This window comes from Numida meleagris, chromosome 4 (assembly GCF_002078875.1).
Source record: "Numida meleagris isolate 19003 breed g44 Domestic line chromosome 4, NumMel1.0, whole genome shotgun sequence".
Lineage (NCBI taxonomy): Eukaryota > Metazoa > Chordata > Aves > Galliformes > Numididae > Numida > Numida meleagris.
In genome coordinates, this window is record NC_034412.1 from 87,606,336 (window position 1) to 87,632,368 (window position 26,033).

The following is a 26,033-nucleotide window of genomic DNA, read 5'->3' on the forward strand; positions in this document are numbered from 1 at the left end:
TTATCTGGTTGTGTTGATCGGGATTAATATACGATTCACAAATTCATTGTAATGACTGATTAAATAATGTTTTTCCAGATATTCATGTAAAAAATATTAGGCCTTTGATAATCACTGAGCTCACAGAATGAGCCTGCTTCTTGCTACACTGTGGCTTTGTACTGGATGTGAGTAAATGGAGATAGCCTTTGCTGGCAGCATATAAAGGCCAGCAGCTGCTGACCACCTGGCTTGCACCCCTGTGTTCCACCCCCCTGCGTGGGGGTACACAGATGTGGGGCGTTACAAAGAGCAACTCCCCACGGTTTCCTTGTACACCTGCTTCACTTTTACTTATTCCAGCTTTGGCACTTTGCCATCCGGAGTGTGGTACGGATAGTCAAGGACCCTGTTGAAGCTCTTAATTTGGTGCAAGCTGTGTGAGAGACTTGCACAGTTCATATTAATGCCCATAAGCATTTTACTGAGTATGCAATTCTGACTGCCCATAATCAAATTCTTGTTGATGGACTCCACGCAGTGCTTGCTATAGTCGCAGTTAGGAGCTTTTCAGTGCAAACAGCATACTGTCCTGTCACTCTGTACAGCCCTTATCAGCACACTGGGGCTCAGCTTTCATCAGGTCTTGTGGACACTGACTAAATAGTAGTCATAAATCAAATTAGCAGGAACTGTTTAGGGATATATTTCCACAGAGGTGACATGACTCTTTTTCCTGTTGTGTTTTGCAGGGCTCGCTGTGTCTTCAGTTCAGCTCTACTACAGCACAGCTGATTTCTCAGGTTTTTTTGGATTAAGAAAATGTACCAAGCACTCTTTTTCTTCTGGGCTACAAAGGCCTCACAAATAGCCTTCTAGTCTGTATATGAGGCATATATACAGCTCTGCTAATTTATTTTTCTCCTTCCCATCCATGTGGAAAGAGGCAGGAAGAGACTGTGTTACAAAGAGCTGAGAGTTGATGGTGAAATTGCACATGAGTAAGACTGTTAAATAATGCTGATGATCAGTCGATAATAGAGAATGTGAAGCAGCAGATTGATGCTGCTGGTCTCCGCATTTTGTGCAGCAGGGCATATCTTCCCCCTTTTGCCCCTTGTCAGAGATCCTGGTGTTTGCATTGGATATAGGGCATCATGTGCTCTGCCACCTTCCATCAGGTCTGCACAAATGCAGGTAGACACTTGCTGGATTTCCCAGAGATATAGAAAAATGGTGTAGATAATCATATGACTCCATGACTTCATAAAATCAAATTTAGTTGCAGTGACCTTTTTTTTCCATTGGAAGATGCCACCTATTGGACATTCTTAGAAAAGCAAAATTTTTCAGAGAAAACAGTACCTCCAGGTACTCTGAGAAACAGTAACACTGCCCATTCAATTCATTCTCCATCAAAGAAACGTTGCCTTTGCTCTGTGAGATTTGGATGGAATTGCAGGAGCCTCTACAGAACTACTTGATCACGTTGTGTGTAAAGACTTACTTACAAGCTATCAAATACTGACATTGTAAAACTCCCTAATGAAAAGTCTGATTCTGCTCAAGTGGAGTTCAACACTCAAGTAACTCACGCTCGTTTAATAGCCCGAGCCAAAAATTAGTCATAATTAATCATAAATAATATTCAGCTTTCAAATGATAAATATTCTCTTTGGATTGAAATGATTGTTTACTAAAAAAAGGAAAACAGAATTTAGGTATAACAATACATCACTCATAGACGTAATAAAGGAAAATAGGAAACAGTTTTTCATAGCATATATTAAATATATTTCATAGCATAAAATATTCAAATTTTCCAAATTTTGTTAGTCTTTTCCATTTCTAAAGAAAAGTATAACAGTTGAAATTATTTTAGACTTAGCAGAGCTGAAAGAGAAAAATCCCAATACATTCAATAAAGCCTATCACTTTCACGTGTTCTTTTAACACCATATTTATAGTAATCCATTTGAGTATATTCTGACCCAAAACATAGGTGCAGTTTCTGTTTGTCAGCGTATCCCAACGTTGCCATTAGTTTTGCAGTATGGAAAATGTTACAATCGGCAAAGAACATATACAATAATTTTTTGTTCGTACTATCTTACATTTTAGAATGTATATATGAGTCACGTTCAATTAATTGTATGTACAGAGATATACACAATTTGAAGGCAGATTATCTAAAAATCCAGTTCTCTTCCGCACTGACAGGGCAATCCATTCATTTAACATAGAGCATATGAAATAAATCAGAAGTGCTTCAAGGACTTCAAAGCAGCTGTGGGAAATGATTCCCATCCCTTTCTACAGGTTTATCACTGTTGGTGTTCTTGATGCCTTTTTCCTTTCTTCCTTCAGATTCTCTTTCATTTTAACAGTATTATCCTAGAATCTTGAAAGAAATACTTTTGTTCAGCTTGTTCATAAACCCTTGTGGAAATGTTTTATAATTATCTAACTTCTCTAATATGCCAGTGAAGTCAAGAGAGTGATTGGCACATTTTACTTACAGAAACTTTTCAAAGAAATAATCACTACGAATCTTCATTCTTCGTATTTGAGTAAATATGAATAGTGTGCAGATGTGTTGCTCCCACTCCTGTCATTATTACATTAAGAGTCCTTGAGATAAGTTGGACTTCATTTCAAAGTTTTTTTAAAACTTGGCACTTCTTGATGAAAATCTTTTTCAGTGTTTGACATATGGTCTCATTTCCTCCTGATGTCTGAAATATGGTATTCATCTCAGGCCTTTCCTCCAGCTTCTTACAAGTTGTTTGGTTTACAGTCTTGAACTCAGCCTTCCTGTAACAGGTTTATTAATACAAAATTCTGCCCACCATGAAGGTCTGTTCAGAACTTTGTTGCCTTGAAGGATCTCGGCCCACATATTTTTATATAACTGGAAAAAAAAAAAAAGAAAAAAAAAAGACTTACACAGAAAATAAAACCAGGAAAATTTCAGTAAGATAAATTATCAAACATACTGGCTGAAATGAGACTGTGGCAGATTTTTTAGATAACCAATGTGAATAATTACGTACAGGTAAGAGTAAATACAAAGATAAAGCTCAAAATTTCAAAGAACTGTGAGAATCAGTTATTTGTATAAGTCATTTACACCATCGTTGGACTAAGAACAGTAATCCTTACTTTTTTTTTTGTTTGCAATTTGACATGATTTGTATTATCAAAAGTAGACTTTTGTAAGCAAGGTTAAATTAAGCTAATCTTTGCTCTGACCAAACCTGAAGATTGTGTCTGAAAGCACTCGTGCATGTCTGTTTTTACCTTTATTTCAATACATTTCTGAAAAGTAACATAACTTCTCCTCCAGATGTGTACTGTTCAGTCTGAACATAAGAAATTTCTCTCTTATAAGTAGATTGTTAGCTCATCACTCTTCATCAATTTGAAATTTAATGTGGAACAGCTATAAAAAGTACACAGGAAGTCAATTCTGCAAAAATATGATTTTAGAAATATTTGCAGTTCATAATTCACTTAAGCTTAAAACTTTAAATAACATTATAAGAAGATGATGAAGGTCATATCTTCTGCAGTAAGGTTGAGTACGGTACAATAGCACATCAACGCATGTAGTATAAAAGCGGTCACTGATGTAAAGTGGAAAGTTTCTCATCTACATGAAAAGAAGGCTTGGCCCTATGTACCTGTGGTGATTTAAATAAATATTAGATTTATTTTCACTGTGATTACATAGGCTAAATTTAACTATTTCATTCATTCCAAGCTCAGTTCAACATTATTTAACAATTTTTAATTGAACCTTAAATTAACATATAGACAATATACTTAAGCTGAGATTGTCAAAGCTTCTATGGGATAATGATGTCCTGATTATCAACATTTCTTTTAAATAAAATCTGAATTCTTAGTACTAAAAGCTGCCCATAATAAATTTCAAAACAACTTCTGCTTATTATCTGTGTCTTGTGGCACAAACCACTCCAGAATTTGTACTAAAATGACTGCATTCATTTTTGATAAATTGCAAAGGTAGCAGTGAATAGGGAATTAACAACAGACAGTTAGGAGACAGGAAGTTTTATTAAGCATTTTCTTTGACTGAAGGGCTGGTAGCCTTTTTCAAGCTAGAGTTGAAAATATTTGCACAAGTTAAAAGCCATTGAGTTAGAGGCAGTCAGAAAACCTTTCTGAATTCTGCAGAACATGGGTTGGACATCACTACTTGAAATTATTTTATCTATATGACTTAATTATTTTGCAAGGACTTCAGCAAGTATTTTGTACACCAGGAAATCAGTAGTGTTTACACTCCTATCTGCTTGTCTCACATTGCTTAAGGTTGGTATTGCAATTAATGCAGTTAAGGTTGCCTGATGGTTTCAAAAGTCCCAAAATGCTGTGCTGCTGAGCTGAAGATACACAATTGCTAGAATAAATTGACACCACTCTTTCATAATAGTTTTAATAAACTAAAGACATTCTGTAAAAGACGTGTTTAAACTGTACTAATTTCAGCGATGTATGTAGAAATAAACCAGTTCCAAACTCCTAATACTAATCCCTAACATTAATAAGTCCCTATGGCTTCTGTATTTGTGTGAGAAATCAATCCAAACTTTTATTAGAGCGCACAAAATAACCTGAAGAGAGGCTAGCCAACTCCATTACACGACAGCTTTATCAGCTACTGATAAGTGATCTCCAGCTGACTGCTAGAAAGGGAGTAGTATTTTAGGAATGGATCACTGTGTGTTTGCCCTATATTTTATATTCTTGGCTATAGCATCCAGAACTTTTGTGTAAGAGAGAATATTAGGCCCAAATGGGCTTTTGGCCAATACAGATATCCTTAGAGTCTTACATATGATGTTCCTTCTTTTAGAGTCACCTTGGGAGCTTTCATTAATTTAAGCCTCAAAAATCTACTGAAAGGAGAAAAAAGTTTCCAGTGGTAATTACAGTCCTTTCGTTGAGGTGGCTTGATATGCAGAGCAAGCCCTTTCTACTTTATTTGTAGAGACTGTGTTACCAAAGTAATCACTCTGTTAGGTCAGAGTCTCTTCAGAAACATCTGGGCTGCCTTCTGTATTTCTTGATCACCATGGGAACAATGATCAACTTTAGACGTGAAGACACAGACAAAGAGTATTGAAAAGCATTGTGTACACTTGACTCAGCAATCCTGTCAAACTTTCTGGCAGTCTCCCCACACTCTAGTGATTCTCTGCAGGGTCTCTCCATGCTAAACCAAACTGCTGTACTGTGACATCAGTCTCCACACAATAGTTATCCCACAGCTTGGCCTGCTGAAGAGGGTTGGCCGGTAAGGATGAATTTTGGTTTGCTGAGGCTTTGCAGTGAAATACAGCTCTTTAAGTATGTCAGGAAAAAAAAAGAAAAAAGAAGCAGAGAGGCACCATGACCTAGTAAAACCAAATCCACGGTACAGCCACATCCTGAATCCTGCTTGTAGGTCTGGTTATGACACCTCTGAAAGGATACAGCAGAACTAGAGGATAGGTTATATACTCATTAAAGTGAGGAGAGGTGTTGATAAAACACCTTCTTTCATGTTTGTATTAAGATCAGAGATCCCTACAATAATGCTGCTCCTTGTACTGGTTAGTACCAAACTGCTACATACTGCTTAGTATGACACTTGGGAAGCACTTCCTGTTGGTCAAAGCAGAGTAGAACAGTGAGAGTAAGGAAGGGATGCTGACTTCTGTGAATCTATCACAAAACAAGTAAAAAAAGAAAAAATAATTTCTTTTTGTATTGAAAAATAATTACATATTTGAATATTTAAATATAATTGAATAATTGAAAGGACTTATCTATCACTAAATGCTTTTTCCTACAGGCTAATAACTAAGCCATAACAAGTCACTATGCTGACGTGGAGCTCCCCACTAGTTTTCTCTGTTCTGTCACTACTAAAAGGCTCAGTTACTGCAGCCCAAACAGAAAATTATTTACTCATAACTGAAGTTCTGCAGAATTATGCATAGTCCACAGTAGAAACATTTCTACCTTGAATACTCTCATTTATACTTTGTTCTCTTCTGTTTTTATGCATTCAGCGTGATTATAGCTTGCCTCTCCTCAAAGGCATGAGTACAAAGAGCAAAGCGTTCATGCTACTTTTCAATTTTCCTTCACTTGTGGAATCACTGAGAAGAAGACAAGAAGGAAGCTGGTATGTGAAAAGTGCATTTTACTAAAGGCACTCTGAGAACTGTTGTTGCAAAGGTAGCACTGTATTTTGAGTGACTGACCACACAGTTTCCATTCTGGTTACTCCAAAGCAGTGTCTTCTTCAATTGGAGGCAGGTTTCGAAGTCATAAATGGACACTGACTAAGGAGCTGCTTTGTTCAATGCAACCTATATACCAGAAGTCTCTGCAGTGACAGTTCAGGGAAGATGACAGGCTGTTCACAGCACTGTTTTGTAAGCACTTCAAACAGTCATGTTCCAAAGTATTATAAATGCTCTGAAAGAACAAGTGCTAATTATTGATGGATTTAAAGGTGTACCCAAGATTATACCAGATAGCTTTTCTTTGGGAATCTATGTGCACTTTGATCTCCTGAAAATGCATATAAATAGCCAAAGCACTTTTCAAAAAGACTTACACGTTAGGTCAAAGGATTCAGTTCTCCTTCAGTTCAACACTATGAAGAGAAGCTTTAGACTGAAAGCAGAGGTATTTTCAGAAAAACACTCTGATGATTCAGTTAAAATTCCACAGGTGTGAATCTGTGGAATCATGAATACTCTGATTTCCTCCGCTGAAGTTCATCTACTCATTCCTTTGAGAAGCACTGTGGACTCTATTTATCATTTATCAGATCATTTGTTTTCAGCAGTTAAGTTTGCATTCAAATGAGTTATGTGTTCTGTGATCGGATTCACAAATTTGCCTGGGTTAAAAAAATGGAATTTGGAGAGTGACTCTTCCAGAGTCTGGTAAGTAGAAGTCCAAAAACAGAACTCTTCTTAGGAACTCAAGACTCTCCTGAACAGAAAATATGATTCAGATAAATAACATTGTTACAAGGATACACCTTAACACCAAACAAAGTAGTGACAGCCAGTGGCTGAGAGAATTTTGGCCTTAGCATAGGTCAATGGAATTGCATTGTTTATTGAAAAATAGTATATAAAGGAAAAAAAAAAAAGGAAAAAGAAAAGCTACCTAGTAAAATTGATTCAGAACCAAAGGAAGTCAGATATTTAAAACACTAGACCAAAGTTTGCCATCTGAAGCAGACTGCAAAAGCCTAGTATCATTACAATACAAAGTAGAACAAGAGAAAATCAGGAATAGGAAATTTGCTTGAGTCGCTTTGTGCACATTCCCTTTATGAATAACACAAGAATAAAAGGTATAAATATGAAGCACAAGAAGTCTTACCTCTCCGCTAGCTTTACCAATGGGAGAGTTGAGAATGAAGTCAGGGGGAGCAAAGACATCAACAAGGGCAACTGCGTCATCTTTCAACTGTTTAAAAAGAAAAGACATACATTTGGCAAGTTCTGCAGTAGTCTATGGTTGCCTGTGAACTACAGAGCAGCATAAAGATTATTTTTATAAAGTACCAGCTAGAGGTAACTTAAGAGAAGTCCACAATAAGAAGATACAATTCACTTTGCTCTTTTTCCTCACTGTAATTGTCAAAAAGATACTATACTTTAAATGCCTTCTTTCTTTGCTTAGGAGTTTTATAGCATATTTTAACCAAGAGTATCCTGTTTTTACACAAAAGAACATGGAATTTAGAACTTTAAAAACATAGTTTCTAGATTCTTATTTAAGTTTTACTTAAATAAAACACGATGCAGTCTTAAAAGCTGTTTGGTTGACAAAACCAATTAATGAGCCAACACAATAGTGAAATAAATAGAAGTGAATCACAGTATTTTGCTATCTTTCCAATGGCAACAAATGAAAGATAATTATTTTTTAAGTTATATTATTTCTCATTTTCTAGTAAATAAAATAGGACTAGATTTAGGGTCAATCAGTTGCTAATCTTCTCTTACATCAAGTTATTTGGAAACTGTTGAGTCAATAGCCTCCTAATTTACCCCTTCAAGTATGGATTAAATGATATGTCTCTTTCAGTATCCACACACCATGTTATTATTATTTAAGCACAACAAACAATATCGAAGTACTTACCCTGCTGCAAAGCTCCAGAATAGCATTTTGAATAAATCTACCAGCTTGTTCACCTGAAACATAGCCACCTGCAAATATATTCACAATAAAATTTTCAAAGAAGCTTACAGCAACTAAGATTACATGGATAAAACCCTTTTACTAATGAATTTATCCATTCAGTGTTTTAGAGACTAAATAGATGCTCCTTTGTAATAGCACGTACTACCTTTTATTAATGAGCTGACTGCAAAACCATTAGGCTAAGACATTTGGATCCTCTGTTTTTAACCACAACAAAATTTGTGAACCCTCCATCATCTCTAAGCTAAGAGAGAGTCTTCTGGGTTAATTTCTAGCTCCAGATCCTTGCTCCTGAAAATTTTGTCCAGAATAAGTGTTTTAAATTATGTGGACAATAAGAAAATGCTATAATCTAAATCCTAATAAAGGGTCCCTCCCCTTGCTAAAATACAACATGGGAAAAAAGTCTCTAATCTTTAAATTAGGGCTATTACAAAACAACATGCACAATGTATTCAGGGAGTTGTCTCACCTTGATAGAGCACAGCCAGATGTTTACTTAAAGACCAGAGTCCATACAGAGCGCTGAGATTCTTAAGCACTGGCTGCAGAGTAGATGGAATGTTGGGATCATGAGTGTAGTCATGGTATCTTTGTAAGGCTGTTTGTTCAATAAAAGCAATGGCTAATGATCGACAATAATACACCTTAGGAAAAAGAAGAGAAGGATACTGAGCAACAAAATACAAGGAAACAATTCCCAGCTGCTGCAAAATAGTTTTTCTGTGGTGATTTGTTGATTTAGATCTGCTGATGTAGCTTGAGATTAAATAAAGTCTAAAAAGAAACTCTAGGAGTAAAGTCTTTCCACAATTTCTTTGCAAAGTTTAGTCATAAAATGTCACATGAAATCCCTCTAAGAAATAAGATCCTAATTTTCCTCGGTTTTCCTTTTGGGGATTCTCTTATATCAATATAAAGGGAGCACATATTGCATGCCTAAATATAACACATAAATAGTGTTTTGGCAGTGCTTGTTGTACCCAGACTGAATAGGAGCAAGTAGCTACATAAGAGAGAAGACCATGCAAAATCAGATCTGTTAAGTTTGGGTCATTAACAAACCTACAGAACTCCAGAATGACAAAGGTAGGCTTATATATATCTAGAAATTTAGAAAGATGATAATGGGCTCAGTAACAGCTTGAAAACTGACTACAGTTCATGCATATAATAAAATCTGATCATGTTAGGATGACTGGATTCAGTGTGATATGTTTTGAAGGAACTATCCAAATAATCCTAGCCAACTATCTGATCAGAAAGGCAAGTCGACACTTAATAATCACTATTAATATGAAGTATAGAACCTTCAGTGATTGTAATCATATAGAAAGACTTGTCAACTTTTATATACTTCACCTTTAAGCTACGAAAGTGTATGTCCTATCATGAAATAGACTGATGACTGAAAACATACTAGTTGATGAGCAGAAGTGGAATATGAATAGTTGTTGTTGTGGCTGATTTGTTGCACTGATATGATCTGATGTTTGTTTTTAGCTCATTTATTCAGTTTGTATCATTTAGAATTATTCACTTAGTCTTCCTTTTTTTTTTTTTTTATACTTACACCATCTTCGCATTTAAATCCATTGTAAGATTTTAAAAGGAATATTCCAAAGATCACCGTCTCTTTCTTGATAACAGTACACTGGCATACTTAGGCTCAAGCTCAGATACAAGTATGAATAGCAAACTGTCTACTCCTTGCAAGTTTAGGGATGACTTCCCTCTTATTAGATGAACTTATTTATATCAGAACATTGCAATATTAATTCTCTAATGAGACTGAAATAGGTCTCAATATTCCAAATGAAGCATTAAGAATTAATTCCCTATTCCTCTCTCCTATAAATTCTATTTCCTCCTTTACCTTTGCTTACATTTCTGTATTGTTTCTATCAAGCTCCTGGCTGAAAATAAGTGGATCTTCCTACTTCCTGAGGCTGGTAATCTTCCAGCCAGTGTGAGACACCATAGACAAGTAATATAAAGCACTTTCTCCTTTCTGCCTTGGGACATAGGTTAGGAATCTCCTCCAGATCTCCCAGACCAAGAAAAAAACACTATACATTACTCAGCCACTGGGCTGACAGAGAAGAGTTTCTTCATGCTCAGAAACTTAAAAATCAAATATGAATTAAAGCACAGTTTGGAAATAATTTTTGAATGTTTTTGAGGTATGTTGTTTAAAATAACAAATCCTCTTGTCCTGGAGACAAATTATAGGGAGAAAAGAAAACCTAGTGACCTGAGCTGCATCAAAGCCTATCTGAGAAGCAGTTGTGTGCCTACATTTCTTTACATTTTAGCACATAAAAAACATAAAAGACAAGTGAGGTGAATAACGCTCTTATTGCTGTGCAAACCACCTTCTCTAACACACTGACTCTGGCATCAGCCTTTCAAAAGCTGGCCAGGTGACAAGCAATTAGATTTGAATTTCTGTAACTTATCTTGCATTCAACTAGATGGCAATTCTTATTCTGAATTTGACCCTGAAGGGCACCTCTGATAGGCTGCTTCAAGGGAAGAATAGGAAAGGCTTCCTCCACCAGTGGTTTTATAGATACCATCCCTTTTTGAAGGCAGGTTGGCCCTTTATAGGTGAAGAGCTGAGTATTCCTTCCCACTGCTTTTAATGAGCTTTGCAGGTAAGGTGAACCACATTGCCCATCTTCGGGGAACAGATTTCTCTATTCATTGACAAACAGCAAGTTTTCTTTTCTTGGATACAAGCCAGTTTCTCATGGAGGTAACAGAAGCATTTGGGGACTTTAGGGATATAAACTGAAATTTGGAGTTAAGCCACTACTAGCTGTTAAAACTCTCTGGTGAGAGAGTGGATCTGCTATTTGTAGATTGTCAATGTTTCCTTTTCAGGTTCCAATGCTGTCAGTCTGGTATCTTTCATGAGTACTTTGCAGTATAGAAATTGGAGATGGAAAAGACCTATTAGGTCATCTAGTTTACCTACCTGCCAGAGCAAGATTCTTTCCTACAGTATGTATTTGGCCACAAGAGCAGATGGAGATGTAATAATCAGATGCCACAGTAGATTTAATAGTAGATTTAGTTTTCAGAAGTTGTGATTCCAAACTTAGAAACACCACCCAGCATATGCTTGCAAATTTTCTGAAAGGAAATATATCTTGGAAAACTTCTGCTGATCATAACTGTCCTCTTCCTATCATGTTCAGTACAATGCAAATGGACAGGTATTACATATTATTAGTTAGAAGATTTGCTGCCTTGTGCTTGAGGAAATTGTACTTAATGACACAAGATAAAAATCAACAGGATCTGGCAAACATGGGTGAAAATGTGCAAGTGAAATAGGAAAGCTGAATAAGCACTACCTGACAGTTGTTTTTTGCCTCAAAATCGCTTTGTCCAGACTGCTTCTCCTTTCTCAGCTTTAGGTCACTTTCTCGGAGCAGGTAGCAAACCAGCCATTTATACGCTGCTAAAGGAACTGTGCAAAAGAGAAGAAAGCCAAAATTCTTAACATTGACATTTATAATGCTAGAAGTCATATGCAGATTCTACTGCAGTAGAATGAAAAGTGAAGGTATTGTTAATTAATCCATTAATTAACACTTTGCCTATTACTGTAGTTGGAATAAATAAATGCTGAGTAAGATAGACTGTGAAGATACAGTGATGACATATCATGCCTCCCCATACACTAGTTCCACCTGAACCAAAGCTAAAAGACAAGGTATATACACAGTTCAGTTTTGACAAAAGTAATTTCTGATTTCATGAAATGTTTTACCTTGTTATATTCTCTCCTATATTAAGACTTAGGTCAACAAGGTACTTAGTGTCTTTTGAAAATACAATAGAAGAAAGTCTACATTTTGTGAGCCTACCCCTTCATAGTTTCACTTGAAAACAACAATATGGTGGCAAAAAGCCTAGGTGACAAATGCTATTCTAGAATGCTATTTTAAAATGAAATCCATTTAATACAAATAAAGTCATCAAATAGTAATGAGACAAATATCTAATAATCTCAAATCTCTGAATCTGAAAGGAATTTAAGATTCTACTATGAGTTTAATAACACCAAAAGGCTACCTGAGGAGTCCATGCAATCGTCAACACTATTGGCTTTGAATTTCCAGCCAATGATATGATGGTAGTCTTGCAAAAAGTTAACTGTTCCAAGAGGAGATTCAGAAGGGACTTTATCTGAAAAAACAAAGAAAATAAAAATGACTTACGAAAAAAAAAAATCAGACTCTTTGGAACTAAAAGCCCACTATAAAGCCATGCATCCTCTTGATAGGTCACATGCAGTTAAGACACAATACTCATTTTACTATGGCCTACTCCAGACAAATGAGAACTGGTGGACAAGTGCTGAAGAAACTGACATCACTGCCTATGAGCCCCATAAGATTCAATTCCAATCAATAACTTTTCTAGCCTGTGAAAAACAGTGCTAGAAAACTGAAAAAAAATCATTTATCTACAGAACTAAAAAACGTACTAATGGAGGAGATTGCTACAAAGTCAGGTGATATGACTTACAACAACATTAGGAGTAGTTTCACTGAGCTAAACTGCACTTCTCAAGACATAATTAGGGATGGCTAAACATCTAGTTAGCTTCCACAAGGCTCAGGACATTTATTGCAGCAAATATCTGTGTATTTGTACATGTATCATATGACGGAGTCTGTAGCACATTATTTATGCTCTACAAAATGATTAAATGACTATCAGTTGCTTTCAGTCGGAAAGTACCTCCTAATTCCATTATCTACTTACTGCTGAGTCCAACACATGATTCCAGAATCAAAACTTACTTCTAATGCAATTCATCCAGCTCATTAAGTAGTTGCTCGTTTGCTGAAGCAGGACATTGTTATCTCCCTCATATGTGCAGTTTGGATCATTGTCATTCCGGATTTCACCCAGACGATTCACTTTTAAAAAGAAGTGCAAATTTTAATATATTGTTATTTATCAATGGAAACTATGAGGGATTAAATCAGTCTGTGAAAAAATGTAAAAGAGTTGTCTGCTCCTGTATGTACAGACATTCTTACAAACATGTGAGCTTGGAATTTCATTGTTTAGCTTGTGAAAATGAACACACTGCAAAGATTTTAGAAAAGTGTGGCAATCATCTTAGAAGGGGAATTCTCCTCTGTAAAATCTGCATCTTTGTTTTTGCAACTAAGATTGAATCACACAGACACTCTGCCCAAATGTTGGTGCAGATACTGGACAAGTTTAATCCTTTTTTTTTTGCTATCAGGTATAAAATGAATGTTAAAATACAGATAAATATCTAAACAAATATCCCCCAAATGCAGACACCATGACATACATTTAGACTAGATATTAGGAAGAAATTCTTTACTGTGAGGGTGGTGAGACACTGGAACAGGTTGCCCAGTGAGGTTGTGGATGCCCCCTCCCTGGAAGCGTTCAAGACCAGGCTGGATGGGATAGTCTAGTCTAGCTGGTCTAGTGGGATATGTCCCTGTCTATAGCAGGGGGTTGGAACTAGATGATCTTAAAGGTCCCTTCCAACCTAAACGATTCCAGGGCTATATGAACAACAATCGAAGTACATGTGGATGTAAACATTCTCTTTCTGATCAGTGTACGTAGTAGTTTGTGACTTACTGGCAAGGTAACCATGTCCTCCACAAGCTTCTCGACACTCCTGGGCTGCCTGCTGAGCAGTCCAAGAAGACAGTGGTTTGCTGGCAGCAGATAAGGCATGAATCTCACGTCCCAAATCAGCCTTTGTGAAAAACAGGTTACAGGTCAGTAATAAGTTTTACACAAAGTTTGTGACCAAGTAAAGCCATAGCTATGTGTACTGCTTTATCAAGAAGAAAGAGTAACTTGCAGTATATACATTCATTTTTCTGAGATCTATGTAAGTGCAGAGCATTTTTTTCCTTTTGCCACCCATACCAGCATTCTCATATGGGACAGGAGACATTTGTGCCAGGCAACGGACATATGGGTAGGTGGCTGGGACGTGCTAGCTGACATGACATTGCATGGGATAGCTCACTGATTACCTCCCAAAGGTGGAGTGGCAGGTGGTTGAAGGTAGCATGTCCAGAGAAAGCTTCTGCCTCCTCTGTGACATAAGCAATCCCTTTCTCTCAGGTCAACAAGGGGATACTTACATTATTTACCACCTTCCATGGTCTTCATTGATCTTTTAAGCACGACTTTTGCCAAGAATTTGAAAATCTTAATGGTCACCCCAAATTTCCAAAGAATAACCATAGCCTGCATTTACACTACGAATGATAGCCTTCCTTTGAAAGTGTGCTTGGAATTTCCACACTACAAAGAGTTTCTGAGTTGTTGGGTTAATACAACCAAAGACAGTTTGAGAGCAATTCCCCATTTTAGCTTCTTTTTTTCTTATTATCTTTTGATAACCCGTAGAACAAAAGGAATCCATAAGGATTAAACTGTTAAAACTGTCAAGAATCAGATATTTTCTTTATTACAATTTGTCTCTGAAGGCCAGTATTTTGCTTAAGATTAGTGACTGCACTGGAGATCTCTAGAGATAAAGAATTAAACAATCAAATAACATTAAACAATCAAATAGACTCTTCTTCTGTTAAGATGCCTAATTACTAGCACAGGAATCTATCACAGACTTTATTTTAGCAAAAAAATATGAATGTTTAAATTATCTTAGCAATACACAGCCACTGTGTAGGCCCTAACAGTTAAAACTGTCAAGATTTAAATACATACACATAACTTATATGCTATAAAAATTTATTCTGCAGTTATTTTGGCTGAGAATCAGTCCTTGCACAGAGACCAATAGATCAAACTACTTCATTTATGAAGGAGTAACTTTTGATGGACTGAGTGTGGCTGAGAAATTCAGCATTAAGACTCAAAAATCTTAATGTTTTTCTCCAAAAGAGTATTTCCTAACGCTTGAATATGAACTGCAAACTCAAGCCAGACTTACATAGTCTGTGCAGTAATTAAGAATAGCATCATTTCAGAAAGTTTTTGATAAATACCTTCTGTGGTACCATAGTCACAACAGTCATAAACTGAATTTACATTATCGTATAATTACAATAAACAGTTCTGCAAGGAAACATAGTCTTAAATACCAGCGAAGCCAATAAAACTTTAACCACTCCATCAAAACTCATTTGGGTGCTCTTCTGAATGCAACTTCATCCATCACTTTGAATTACCACATTTCTGAGACGTCATTCTTGATTGTAAAATGACCTAATAATTCTAAGTAGGTCCTTCACTTAACAGTTTCCAGTCTGTTGTAGTAAGAAGTCAGCAAAGAGGAAATGTGTAGATATCTCACCTGTCTCTGACTCCTTTGCTTTGTCAATAAGCCTGCATAAAATTCCACAAAGTTCTCAAACAGTGATTTGGAGAAATAATCTAAGACATATGCAGCAGCCAGATACGGAAGAAGACGCCATTGCTGGAAAAATAATTAAACAGATTTGATTACTATCTGATAAACATATATACTTCATAGTTTTATGTACATAACTATCTCATAATTTTGAAACAACACATTCATTTTTACTTCATTCAAACAGGAGAACTGTATTTTATGGTGAAGACAACTTAGCAGTAACCATTTATAAATATAATTAAGCATAACTAGTCTATAAATAAATTACAGTTGCACTATTCCAGTCCATGAATTTTATGAATTTCTGATAAACATCCTGTTAAACCAGTGCAAAAGTTCACTGTAGCTTTGGGGACCAATGACATATTTTTACTCTGTGTTTATACAATGTCTGGCATGCCAGGGGCCAGTCATGATTCATATGTTTCTTCAGTATCAACATCATGGAGGGTGTAACAGTTTCACTTCTTTGTTAATTGCTAAATGTAGGTTAGTGCTTGCTGCATTCTGTGAAAAAAAAACACAGGGCTGGATAAAAAAGAAAATAACATCTTAACGTGAAAATCAGATGGAAGCCCATAGAGGGAAAGGGAAGCTGCTTAAAGAAGCTTTTGTGGTATAGCAAGAAGGGAAGGACAGGTTCAGCAAGCAGAGCCTAGAGAACAGGATGAACCTGAGCAAAGCAGAGGCACAAGGAAGCGGGATGTTGCCCCAGATTTATTCAACTAAGGTGGAAAGAAAGCAGTTCTTGCTAGAGTTTGTTAAGCTGTGAAAAATTCCTAAGTTGCAAGACTAATTGCAAAGCCTGGGAAGAAAAAAATAAAAGCACTCACTTTGCAAGGACAAACTGGATAAGTTTGTTTTTAAAACTTCTTAAATAGTAAACTTTCTCATTCAGCTGATTTGAGCTCTCACTATTTCCCAGTTTACTGTAACTATCTCTGTGCTTTTGGTTTTCAGATCAAAAGGTGTTTTTCATCTGCATTTTCTTTGGAAAAAAATACTGGCCATATTCCTCTCAAAGTTAGTGATGGCTTGAGATAGCAGCCCAATGAATGTAATTGATTTGTATACTATTAAAGAATAAAATATAAAAAAGAGAAAATGAGGATAGTTGCAAAAGATGCACTGACATTTTTTCTGCTAGTTTCTTCATCAATACTTTTTGGTGCACATAGAAAAGAGTCTCAGAAAAGGTTACTGTTTTGGAAGACAAATGTTTCTAGGTACTTCATAGAGGCATCAATACTTTGTTGTATTTTAGCTATTCCAAGAATTTATCTGAAAAGCCTGATCAGGCCAAAAGCAGTGTAAGGAGGTCTTGAGTTGGACTGAACACCCAAAACTGCCCCAAGTCTACACTTCACGTGAGAAAGACAACTTTAATGCCACCAATTTCAGCATTACTATTTTGATTTGCAATAGCTCTGAGTCTGTGTGTCATCATATAAAAGCCTATAGATGCAAAGTCCGAAGTTTTTACCTGTGTTTGATATTCAATAACAGGTATTTCTTCTTCATCAGTCGGTCCAAACTGACGGCGAGTTGCTGAGAAGCGAATGGCTATCGATATGGCAAGCTTTAAATTGGTCGCAGAAACTGCCGTGATCAGAATTCTGCCAGTGGACAAGGATCCAAGAGCTGCACTAAAATGCTCTTTAACATCCTAAATAAATAAAAGGCAAAGACTAAATGGTGAGGCTAATATTTCATTGCCTGCCTCAAAGATATAATTCTGGTAGAATGATGAGAAGCCCAGTGGGCTGGGGAATTTTTATTTACTGATACATTCAGTTAAGCTGTTCAGAAAAAATCCGAAGTAGTTTCTCTGTACTAATATGGGACTGTCAGGGTAGCTCAAAAAGCAGGAAATCAGTAAAACCAATTAGGTGAATTGAGTCATCTCTGAAAGGCAGTTTGAATATCAGCATTCACATCAAACGGCTTCAACAGCTGTTTAGGTCAAGGTATCTAGAGCATCCCAACCTAAGAGGGCCACATTCTCAACCTCTGTATATTTAATGAACTATATTAATGAAACAAAATTGATTCAGACCTTGACAGAACTTGAGTATTTCCCTTCAGGTGAGACATCTCCACTTATATTCAGTATGTTTTCTTTAGGTATCCTGACATTGTGGAACATGGCAAACCTGGTCCAACAAATACACAAATAATGTAAAATCTACCTTGAAGTACATAAGAATGTCTACATTACAGAAAAAAAAAAAAAAGACAACAGAGACAAGATTGCACAGCACTTGTCAGTGAATCTATCAAGACAGGAAAGCAATTTTCACAGAGTATGTCTGGAAGAACAAAAGCTTTCATACTCAGGGCAGCAGAGGAAGTTCAAACTGGGAAATGATTTGCTACCACTCTTAACCTTGAGATTTTTTCAGTAATTAAGGTGATGCTTAAAAAAGAACACCCAGGGGGCCTTTTGAGCAGCTCCATAAGTAAGTAAGTAAAAAAGAACAACTAATGGAAGAGTGATGTATGCTCTGTAAGGGGAGGGACAGTCTTGTAGGTAAAGTTACTTATTAGAAACCTTATACAGAGTCAACGCAACGGACACTTTCACCAACCTGAAATAAACCTGAAATGAACTCTCAGTCTGCAGGAATGTAGGAAAGTTAGTTATCTCAGTTATTAAAAAGCTTGGGAAGATGAAGAAGTCAAATTCCTTCTCCTGCTTAGAAATAGACTGGACAATTCTGACTCCAAAATATTCCTCACCACAGAAAATTCTGCTGAACCAAATGGCTTACTGGCGTATTGAGGTGCTGCTCAGTGCAGTCTGGAGACAGTAAATACTTTGGAATAGAGATGCTGCATTTTTGTGATTCTAAAATACGGATCTGTGAAGCTCTTTCATATTAGTTGTAATACAAATGAGGACACAGCTGAATTATTGCAGTAAGAAGGAACTGAATGGAGACCTTTTCTTTGCTTAAACTTAAACTAGGATTCCTATTCCCTGGAATGTGCCGTCTTAAGAAGGAATGAGTGACATTATCTTTTCTAAACTGTGACACCCTAGCATCAGCTATTAGAATTGGCAGAATGTCCCAAGTATTCATATTCTTCAGGAAGAAGGCTTGTGAACTGTCTCACCCAAATGGGCAATACAGCTTGGCTCAACAGCAGTAATATCTGCTCCACTCACTAATATCTCAGCATCTAATAGCACTTGAAAAGCTGTATTTGTAATCAAAGCAAATTCCTTTTGCCTGCCAGTACAGGCTGATCTACTTAATAAGGCCCATGAGAGCCAGGTCTTTCACATTAATAAATTACATACGGGCTGCATTGCTGCACATGCTTTAAAATTACGAGTTGTTTCCAAGGAAACATATCTGCATACTGAATTTATTCAGCCGTAGAGATACAGAGCATTTTCAGACTTAGCCACAGAGAAAAGCAGGCTATCCTAACCAAGAACCAGCTGCTAACTGGCCTTACCCATTCTAAGTGCTTTGTTAAGTGCATGTTTCAGTGAGACAGCGCTACTTCATAATAGAACAAAATTTAGAATTCACAAAAAATGTCCCATCCATACTTGTTAATATTTTTTCTTATCACCGAAAGTAAAAAGTCTCATTCAGAAAAGATCTTTTGGTTAAATTCACTCTTTTCACTCTCCATACATTAAATCCATCAAACATAAAAATGTGTAGCAACTCTGCTATTTTTTAAGCAATTGCATGTATGTTAGATAGAACTTGAGTTTTTTTTTTATTATTACTCACTACTTTAATTACAAGTGAATGTGCATGGCAATGCTTAGGTTCCATTTTCAGCACTCTGTTTTGCTAGTTATACATCCACAGAACAAGTAGGAGCTTGCTCATAAGGTCTTACAAACTAAGCATTAGATTAGAAGCTGCAAATGTGTTCAAACAGTAAGGCAGACACTAACTGCTGGAAAATACTTACTGTGAGACATATGGATAAGGTAGCTACTTCTGCAGCTTATTAAATGTTACCTAGAATCATTTTGATTTAAAAGGCATACCCTTCTTACGATCACTTTTTTCCATAGCTAGTGAACCATAACACTAAATTTCCATTTATTATCTAACAACCTGTTTTCTGAATATGAAAATTAGTTCATACACTAAGACAGTTTTCAAAAGTTTAGATCTTTTTCTTTGATGATGACCATTAGAGATTATTATTTCCTTTTTTCTGTAAGCTGCTATCAAAATAGAGGAATGCAAAACGGCAAAAACTTTGAGAAGCCAAGGAGTGAGACAGAATTAGCAATTAAAAATCCCATAGAAAATTCTCACAAGTAAAGAAATATGATACATTGTCTATAAGTACCAGTGCTGAAAATAAAAGCAGAACGTTATAGGACCTGGGAGCTAGGCAACCTTGTGAGTTGACTGCCAACTGCTGTTATGCTCCTTCTCCAAGAACTTTGCAATTTGAAAACGTTAGACATTCCAGCCAACTTGAACTTGATATCGGAACATATTAAAAATAAATAGTAAGATGTAATGAAGTCAACTATTACATTTCTAATGGTTATTAGCCTAGGAAGCACAGTGAATAGACACAGACCACATCTGTCAACGCATTTAGGGGGAAATCTCCTGAAATAATTGGGGAAAAGTAGAAATATCTTACAATAATGGAACTGTATATACAGTCATGGGGATATCAAGTACCAGTAAGTTTGGAAAATGGCTACATTTCACATGGTGATGACAAGACCATAGGCTTGAAAGCTACCCTACTTATGGCCTCTTCTACATAGCAATTAGTGTTTCTGATATTAAGACCTCTCTGCAGGAAAGACAGATAGCTGTCACTTCAAATATACCTCACAGAGCTCTAAAGAAATGTGGAATTTTACAAAATCTAATACACGAGTAAAACAACTGTATTACGTACATTTCTACCTAGATTAGCTGAGCAGAGTTAAAAACTATTCCAATAGTAGCATTTTTGTTTGGGTTCTTTGGCCAGTAGTTTAGGGAACATTTCAAGCAAAGTTAATCTTTCTGACTTTAAATCATGCAATAGTAATTCATCTGGTGTGCAGTAACGCTGATAAAAAAAGGGCAGCTGGAAAAGCCATGAGCTCCTTTTGCCAGTACTAAGTTAATAAGCTGTTACCTATGGTACAAATAGCTCAAATATGCTTTGGTGAATTTCAGACCCACACAAATGCCTTTCCTGCCAGCTTGTTATTGACTATGTTAGAGATGGTACATTGACAGTTCCTTCCATCCTTCTAGGCACAAACAGAAAGCAGATGAATGGAAGACTGCAAGACAAGTCATCTCACGGCTGTTTATGCAAACCTTGGGAAGAATAATACTTAAAAGACTTGGTGAAAAACTTGTAGAAGAGAAAGAAAACACTGAATATTCCAGACTGAAACTCACAGAAAGGTTAGAGTTGAGAAGAGTTACAGACAGGCTGGGGAAATCTAGAAGGCAGAATTTAAGCTCCAGCTTCTATAAACAAGACTTTAAGAATGAAGGTCTGCAACAGAAATGCTCAGTAGTAGTATTAAAATAACATAGGCCTCCTAATCCTATCTTAATAGACTTCATGGAGACACTAGGACCCACTCACCATAAAGTGAGTGAGTTTAAGTGCCAGTCTGGCAATTAGTTCTGAATGTGTAGACTCCCACAAAAGTCAAGAGCTGACACAGCTCTGCTGAGGAAAAAAAACAAAAAAGGGCTGTCTGAAATGCACTGCAGATGTGAAGCCCTAGCTCTGAGGATGATAAAACAAGTGCATGACCAGATGTGAATCCCCCTTTTCCCTTTAGTACTATCAGTGCCTGTCACTGAGATAGCCATCTCAACGTACTGGCTGTGGCTGTGCAGTTCTGAGGTACTTGGAAGTGACAAAAATGAGAAGGAGATAAAGCAGTTCCCTTCTCTCTTCAGCAGTGTGACATCTTAGCAATGTGCACAGCGTTGTATGTGTCCAAACAATATTTCACCTTGACTGTAAAAACTAGGTGGAAAGGGCATAACAAGGAAACACCAATGAGGCAAAGTCACTGTTTTGACTTAAATTGCAAATATGCGAGATATGTCTCACAAAACATTTGGTTTAACTTTCAAAGTGGCACTGCTCACAAGGATTGATGATAATGTATTCAGATCACTTAGTTCAGTTACAGGCATCTTTAACAACTATTTTTATTTTATAGCTGCTTCATTATTATTGCTCTTTACACAATTGTTTGTGACTCTGGCCAGAAGCTGAAGGGCAATAAAAAATACAAATATTATTTACTTGAGAAGCAGGACCGATCTCTATACTTGCTTTCTTATTTACATCCCTGTATTGTCCCTTTTCCTGTACAGGAACAGCCTCTTCTGTGGCCTTGCAGTGAACCAGACCTGACAAATGATCTGTTTGAAAACAGACCATATTTTTGTCAGATTAGTTTTCAGACAGTTCCAGTTCCCTAGCATGTGTCCACTGCACAGCTACACAAATGCCTGTTTCAGCACAAAGGAAAAGGCAGTGTGGGAGTAGAAACAAAAGCCCAAGGGAGCGTAGTGTACAACTTATCTTCACCAACTTCTGCTTCAGATTGTAAAATGAAGCTCTGAGAGACTATTTAGGCTCTAAAATTTACAGCTCCTACTTTCTTAGTGAAATAACTGCAACCATTAGGAAATCTAAATAAGATTTAAGGGTATAAACACTGGGAGACAAAAACTGTTTGAAGGAGTATGTTTTTGTTTGGCCTATGCTTAAAACAGCAGTAGCAGAATCTTAATGAATTACTGGCACTGAAACTGAAATACTACCACACAATAAATAAATTAATTAACAATTTAAAAGACATAATACAAAGGACTTGAGGATGTATGATGCATGACATCCTCTCCAGCATGCAAGGAATTCCAGGTTCTGAAAGCCCAGAATACAATCTCTTTCCAGTATGGATTCTTTTACATCATTTACTGCTTTTCTGACCAACAAATCCCCTTTACCCATTTCCTCTTGGGTGCTGTGTTTGTTTTCCAGTATCCAGAACACTGAATCTGGCTTCAGAGGTTGTTAGAGAACACACTGAATGATTTTGCAGGTTGTATGCGCAGAGAGATTGCATATGAAATGTTAAGCTGCTAATGAAAAATGTTCAGTTTTCTGAAATCCATCATTATAATTACACAATGATAACAATCCTTCTTCGTCCAGAAAGATTCTTTTTTCTCCTACAAAGAAATCAGTTCAAATAAATAGCTTTCTCTTTGGCAGTAGTTTGCTGTACCTTTGATGGCTTAATTTGACTGGTTCTTCACTTACCATAGTTTTTGTACACTGAACAAACTGTACGCATGCTAGGAGTAGATACAGCTGAATGAGCTCAGAACATGTTTTACAAAGATTGGCATGTTCAGTACTACTTCAGAAACACAGAACTAATTTTCAGACTCTTTCCTCATATGCAGGTGGACATTTTCTGAATGTGGAAAGTGGCAGTTAAAACTGGACATGAAATTGGTTCACCACTGATTTGATGCCAATCACTTACTGATGTGCACTGAAGTAATGGATAATTTCGGCAGTGTTACATGAACCGGAGTAGACAGAAACAAAACAAAAGCCCCAGAACCAAGGAAGAGAAACAGGAATGCACACGAGGACTTACCAAAGCTCTTGCCTTATGTCTCTCTCCTTTTAGACTTGGCACATGTTACTGAAAAGCCCCTGATTTCCAAATCAGGGAGTTTTTTAGTGACTGCTTTTTTTCTGCAGATATTTCAATTTTGGGACCTCAGTGAACTGCGCATTTCAAAGAGTGCTAGAATGCTGGACATTTTTGTATTGTCAAGATAAAGACTGAAGCACTTGCATCCCCTGGTGGCAGCCTGATTTATTTTTTGGTAACAAAACACAAAAAGAGTCTAAATTTACCATAAGAAAAAATTGTAGTTCTATCTTCTATCATGCATCCACATATTACACAACATTTTGTGAATGACAGAAAGAAAGGAATAGATTTTAAAATGCTTTGAAGTGATTTTGTCTTTTTTAATGGATAGCTGAAATTACATAGATTTGGAAAATATGTGATTTTAGCTGTGAGAATGATTTGAAAAGACAGACTTTGAAGGAGCAGGCTAGTCGGCTGGGTCTACACTCCCAAACCTCCTTCTTAAATTCTTTCTCCTACTGAAAACATTATGCTCTGCATGAGTGGTAAACCACCCTTCAGCCAAACAACCCAGGAGATTAATTTTCTAAAACCAGAAGAAACTGCTACAGTCACCTACTCTGTTCTTTTATATAGCATAAATCAATGTCATTTCCAAGCGTGGGGAATTTCTTCCCCATGTCCTGCGTATCTGTTTAGGAGTTTAAACCTGTGTACCCACACTGAAATATCATAGCATAAACTTCTCTCAGTACAGGAACAAATTCTGATATCTTTGTTAACTTCCCTATTCTCTGATTTTAACTCTGACCATTTATCCTGAGTGTAAGACTGAAGCGTCTATAGTAATTGAACCAGACTTCACACGTATATTGAGAAAAACTGGCAAAGCACGCAGTAAAGACAAAAAGTAACACTTTAAGTCATAGCATAATGGCATCTAATTTAACCTGTTTCATTAGAATCATAGAATCATAGAATTAGCTAGGTTGGAAAAGACCTACAAGATCACCTAGTCCAACCATCCACCTACCACCACCAACCCCACTAAACTATGTCTCCCAACGCTATATCTAAACGTTTCTTGAACACCCATTAGATAAACATATGAACATACAAATTACATGCCAAATTTTCCTTTTTCTTTTTTCCTTATTTCATGCTTAAAGCAATACTGCAGATGAAGTATGAGTAGCAGAATTTGACTATTTCCACTGAAATATGAAACTGATTCTCATTTGGAATGCTCAGGCCCATGCTGCTGTGCCATCTGGTGGCTACAAGTTTGTAACACAGATGCAGGCAAAAGAATCCTACCAAAAGCCCTAGAACCTCTTTTACAGGCCTCCTCTCACAGTTTTCCTCTAAAACTTCCTGTTCTGCATGTTTTATTTTCCCTTTCATCTGTATCCTCATGTAACAGAACATCGATGAGAATTATCTATATACATATAAACTTCACTTCCATTTTTGACATTATAGGTGCTTGGGACAATAGGAGAAAGCTGGTATAGACAACAAAATCTACAGAACACCTACAGCCTTCTGGAAAGACAGTCTTAGCCATTACATTACAAAGAAATATACCTTAGGATGTCTACACTTTGTTTACTGCAATGACATACAACGTAGGACAATAACTGAATAAACAAAGTGAATCCACATAAAAAAGTAAATCAGAAGCAAAAAAAAGTGACATCAACTCCCACTCTCTTTACTATTTTAGTCTCTGTATTTACCCAGAGCTATAAAAACAGCAGAGGATTTAAAATAATAATTTCAAAAATTGCCTGTTCTGAAATCTACCTCACTTTCACTACCTCCTCCTCATCAGTCCATGACTGAGAAATGGAGCCATGAAACTTCTTTATTTCAACCATACACAAAAAATACAGAAAAAGTAATTAACCTTCTCCTTCTATTCTGCAATGGACAGGATTAGTCCAGGAACCCCATGATTTAAACAAGACAGCTCTGACCTGGGTCTAAGATCCAGCCCTACTGGGTCAGACTTATATCTTTACTGACAATAAACCTTGCCTCTGGATCTCCATTATCCTTGCTGCGGGCTGGAAATCAACATGCTAGATAACTCAGAGCTAATACCCAGATGAATTTAGAGGCTGACATACTTTAGTTCCTAGCTTCATGCTTTTATTACAGTGTTACTGTTACAGAGTCTGTGACTTGGAGTCATTCAGAGAGTTATTAGTAGCACTTTAGATTCTAAAAAGTGAACGAAACGAAAAATCTGAAGTTGCAGGAATAGAAAACACTGAAATTCAAGATTCTTCAAAATTGGTGCGTGTGTATATATATACGTATATATATATATGTAATTCAAATAAATTAAACAAATAAAAGCCTCTAGCTACCTCAGCTCTTTCACGGTCTCAGAAGTACAGACAGAATCGACACAGGATATTTACACCACTACACATGATACAGTGTGGGATGCTTCCTCACTCAAATGGATTGACTTACCCATTATCCAACCCATTCTGCCCAATTTTCTTCCCTATGTCACCAACCATCACACCTGGCATTGGTAGTAGAGTTTTTGTATCTCGAATCTGCATAGAAGTGGAAGAAAATACTATATCAGTTTAGGTCTTGACTGAACTTTTCAAACAGTGAAAGTAATTCCAACTTGTAGTTTGCTACTAACATTACATTGAAGAAAGCTCTTTGGTTTTCCAAGCACATAATCCTGGATTTAAATCACACTTACATATCCTTTCATTTGGGGCA

At 36.6% G+C, this 26,033-nt stretch overlaps 1 protein-coding gene across 2 annotated transcripts in view; it reads right to left on the reverse strand.

Annotated features, from left to right (window-relative positions):
- Positions 1,649-26,033, reverse strand: part of ACOX3 (acyl-CoA oxidase 3, pristanoyl) — a 36,793-nt gene continuing 12,408 nt past the window's right edge. For both annotated transcript variants that reach the window (XM_021395422.1, XM_021395423.1), the window contains exons 7-18: positions 25,767-25,855; positions 17,691-17,787; positions 17,118-17,300; positions 15,575-15,697; positions 13,879-13,999; positions 13,050-13,169; positions 12,316-12,429; positions 11,592-11,707; positions 8,702-8,876; positions 8,167-8,234; positions 7,399-7,485; positions 1,649-2,890 (exon numbers count right to left, since the gene is read on the reverse strand). In XM_021395422.1, coding sequence (XP_021251097.1) covers positions 2,771-2,890; positions 7,399-7,485; positions 8,167-8,234; positions 8,702-8,876; positions 11,592-11,707; positions 12,316-12,429; positions 13,050-13,169; positions 13,879-13,999; positions 15,575-15,697; positions 17,118-17,300; positions 17,691-17,787; positions 25,767-25,855 — 1,413 coding nt within the window. In that variant the 3' untranslated portion in view covers positions 1,649-2,770. The remainder of the gene's footprint in view (positions 2,891-7,398; positions 7,486-8,166; positions 8,235-8,701; positions 8,877-11,591; positions 11,708-12,315; positions 12,430-13,049; positions 13,170-13,878; positions 14,000-15,574; positions 15,698-17,117; positions 17,301-17,690; positions 17,788-25,766; positions 25,856-26,033) is intronic.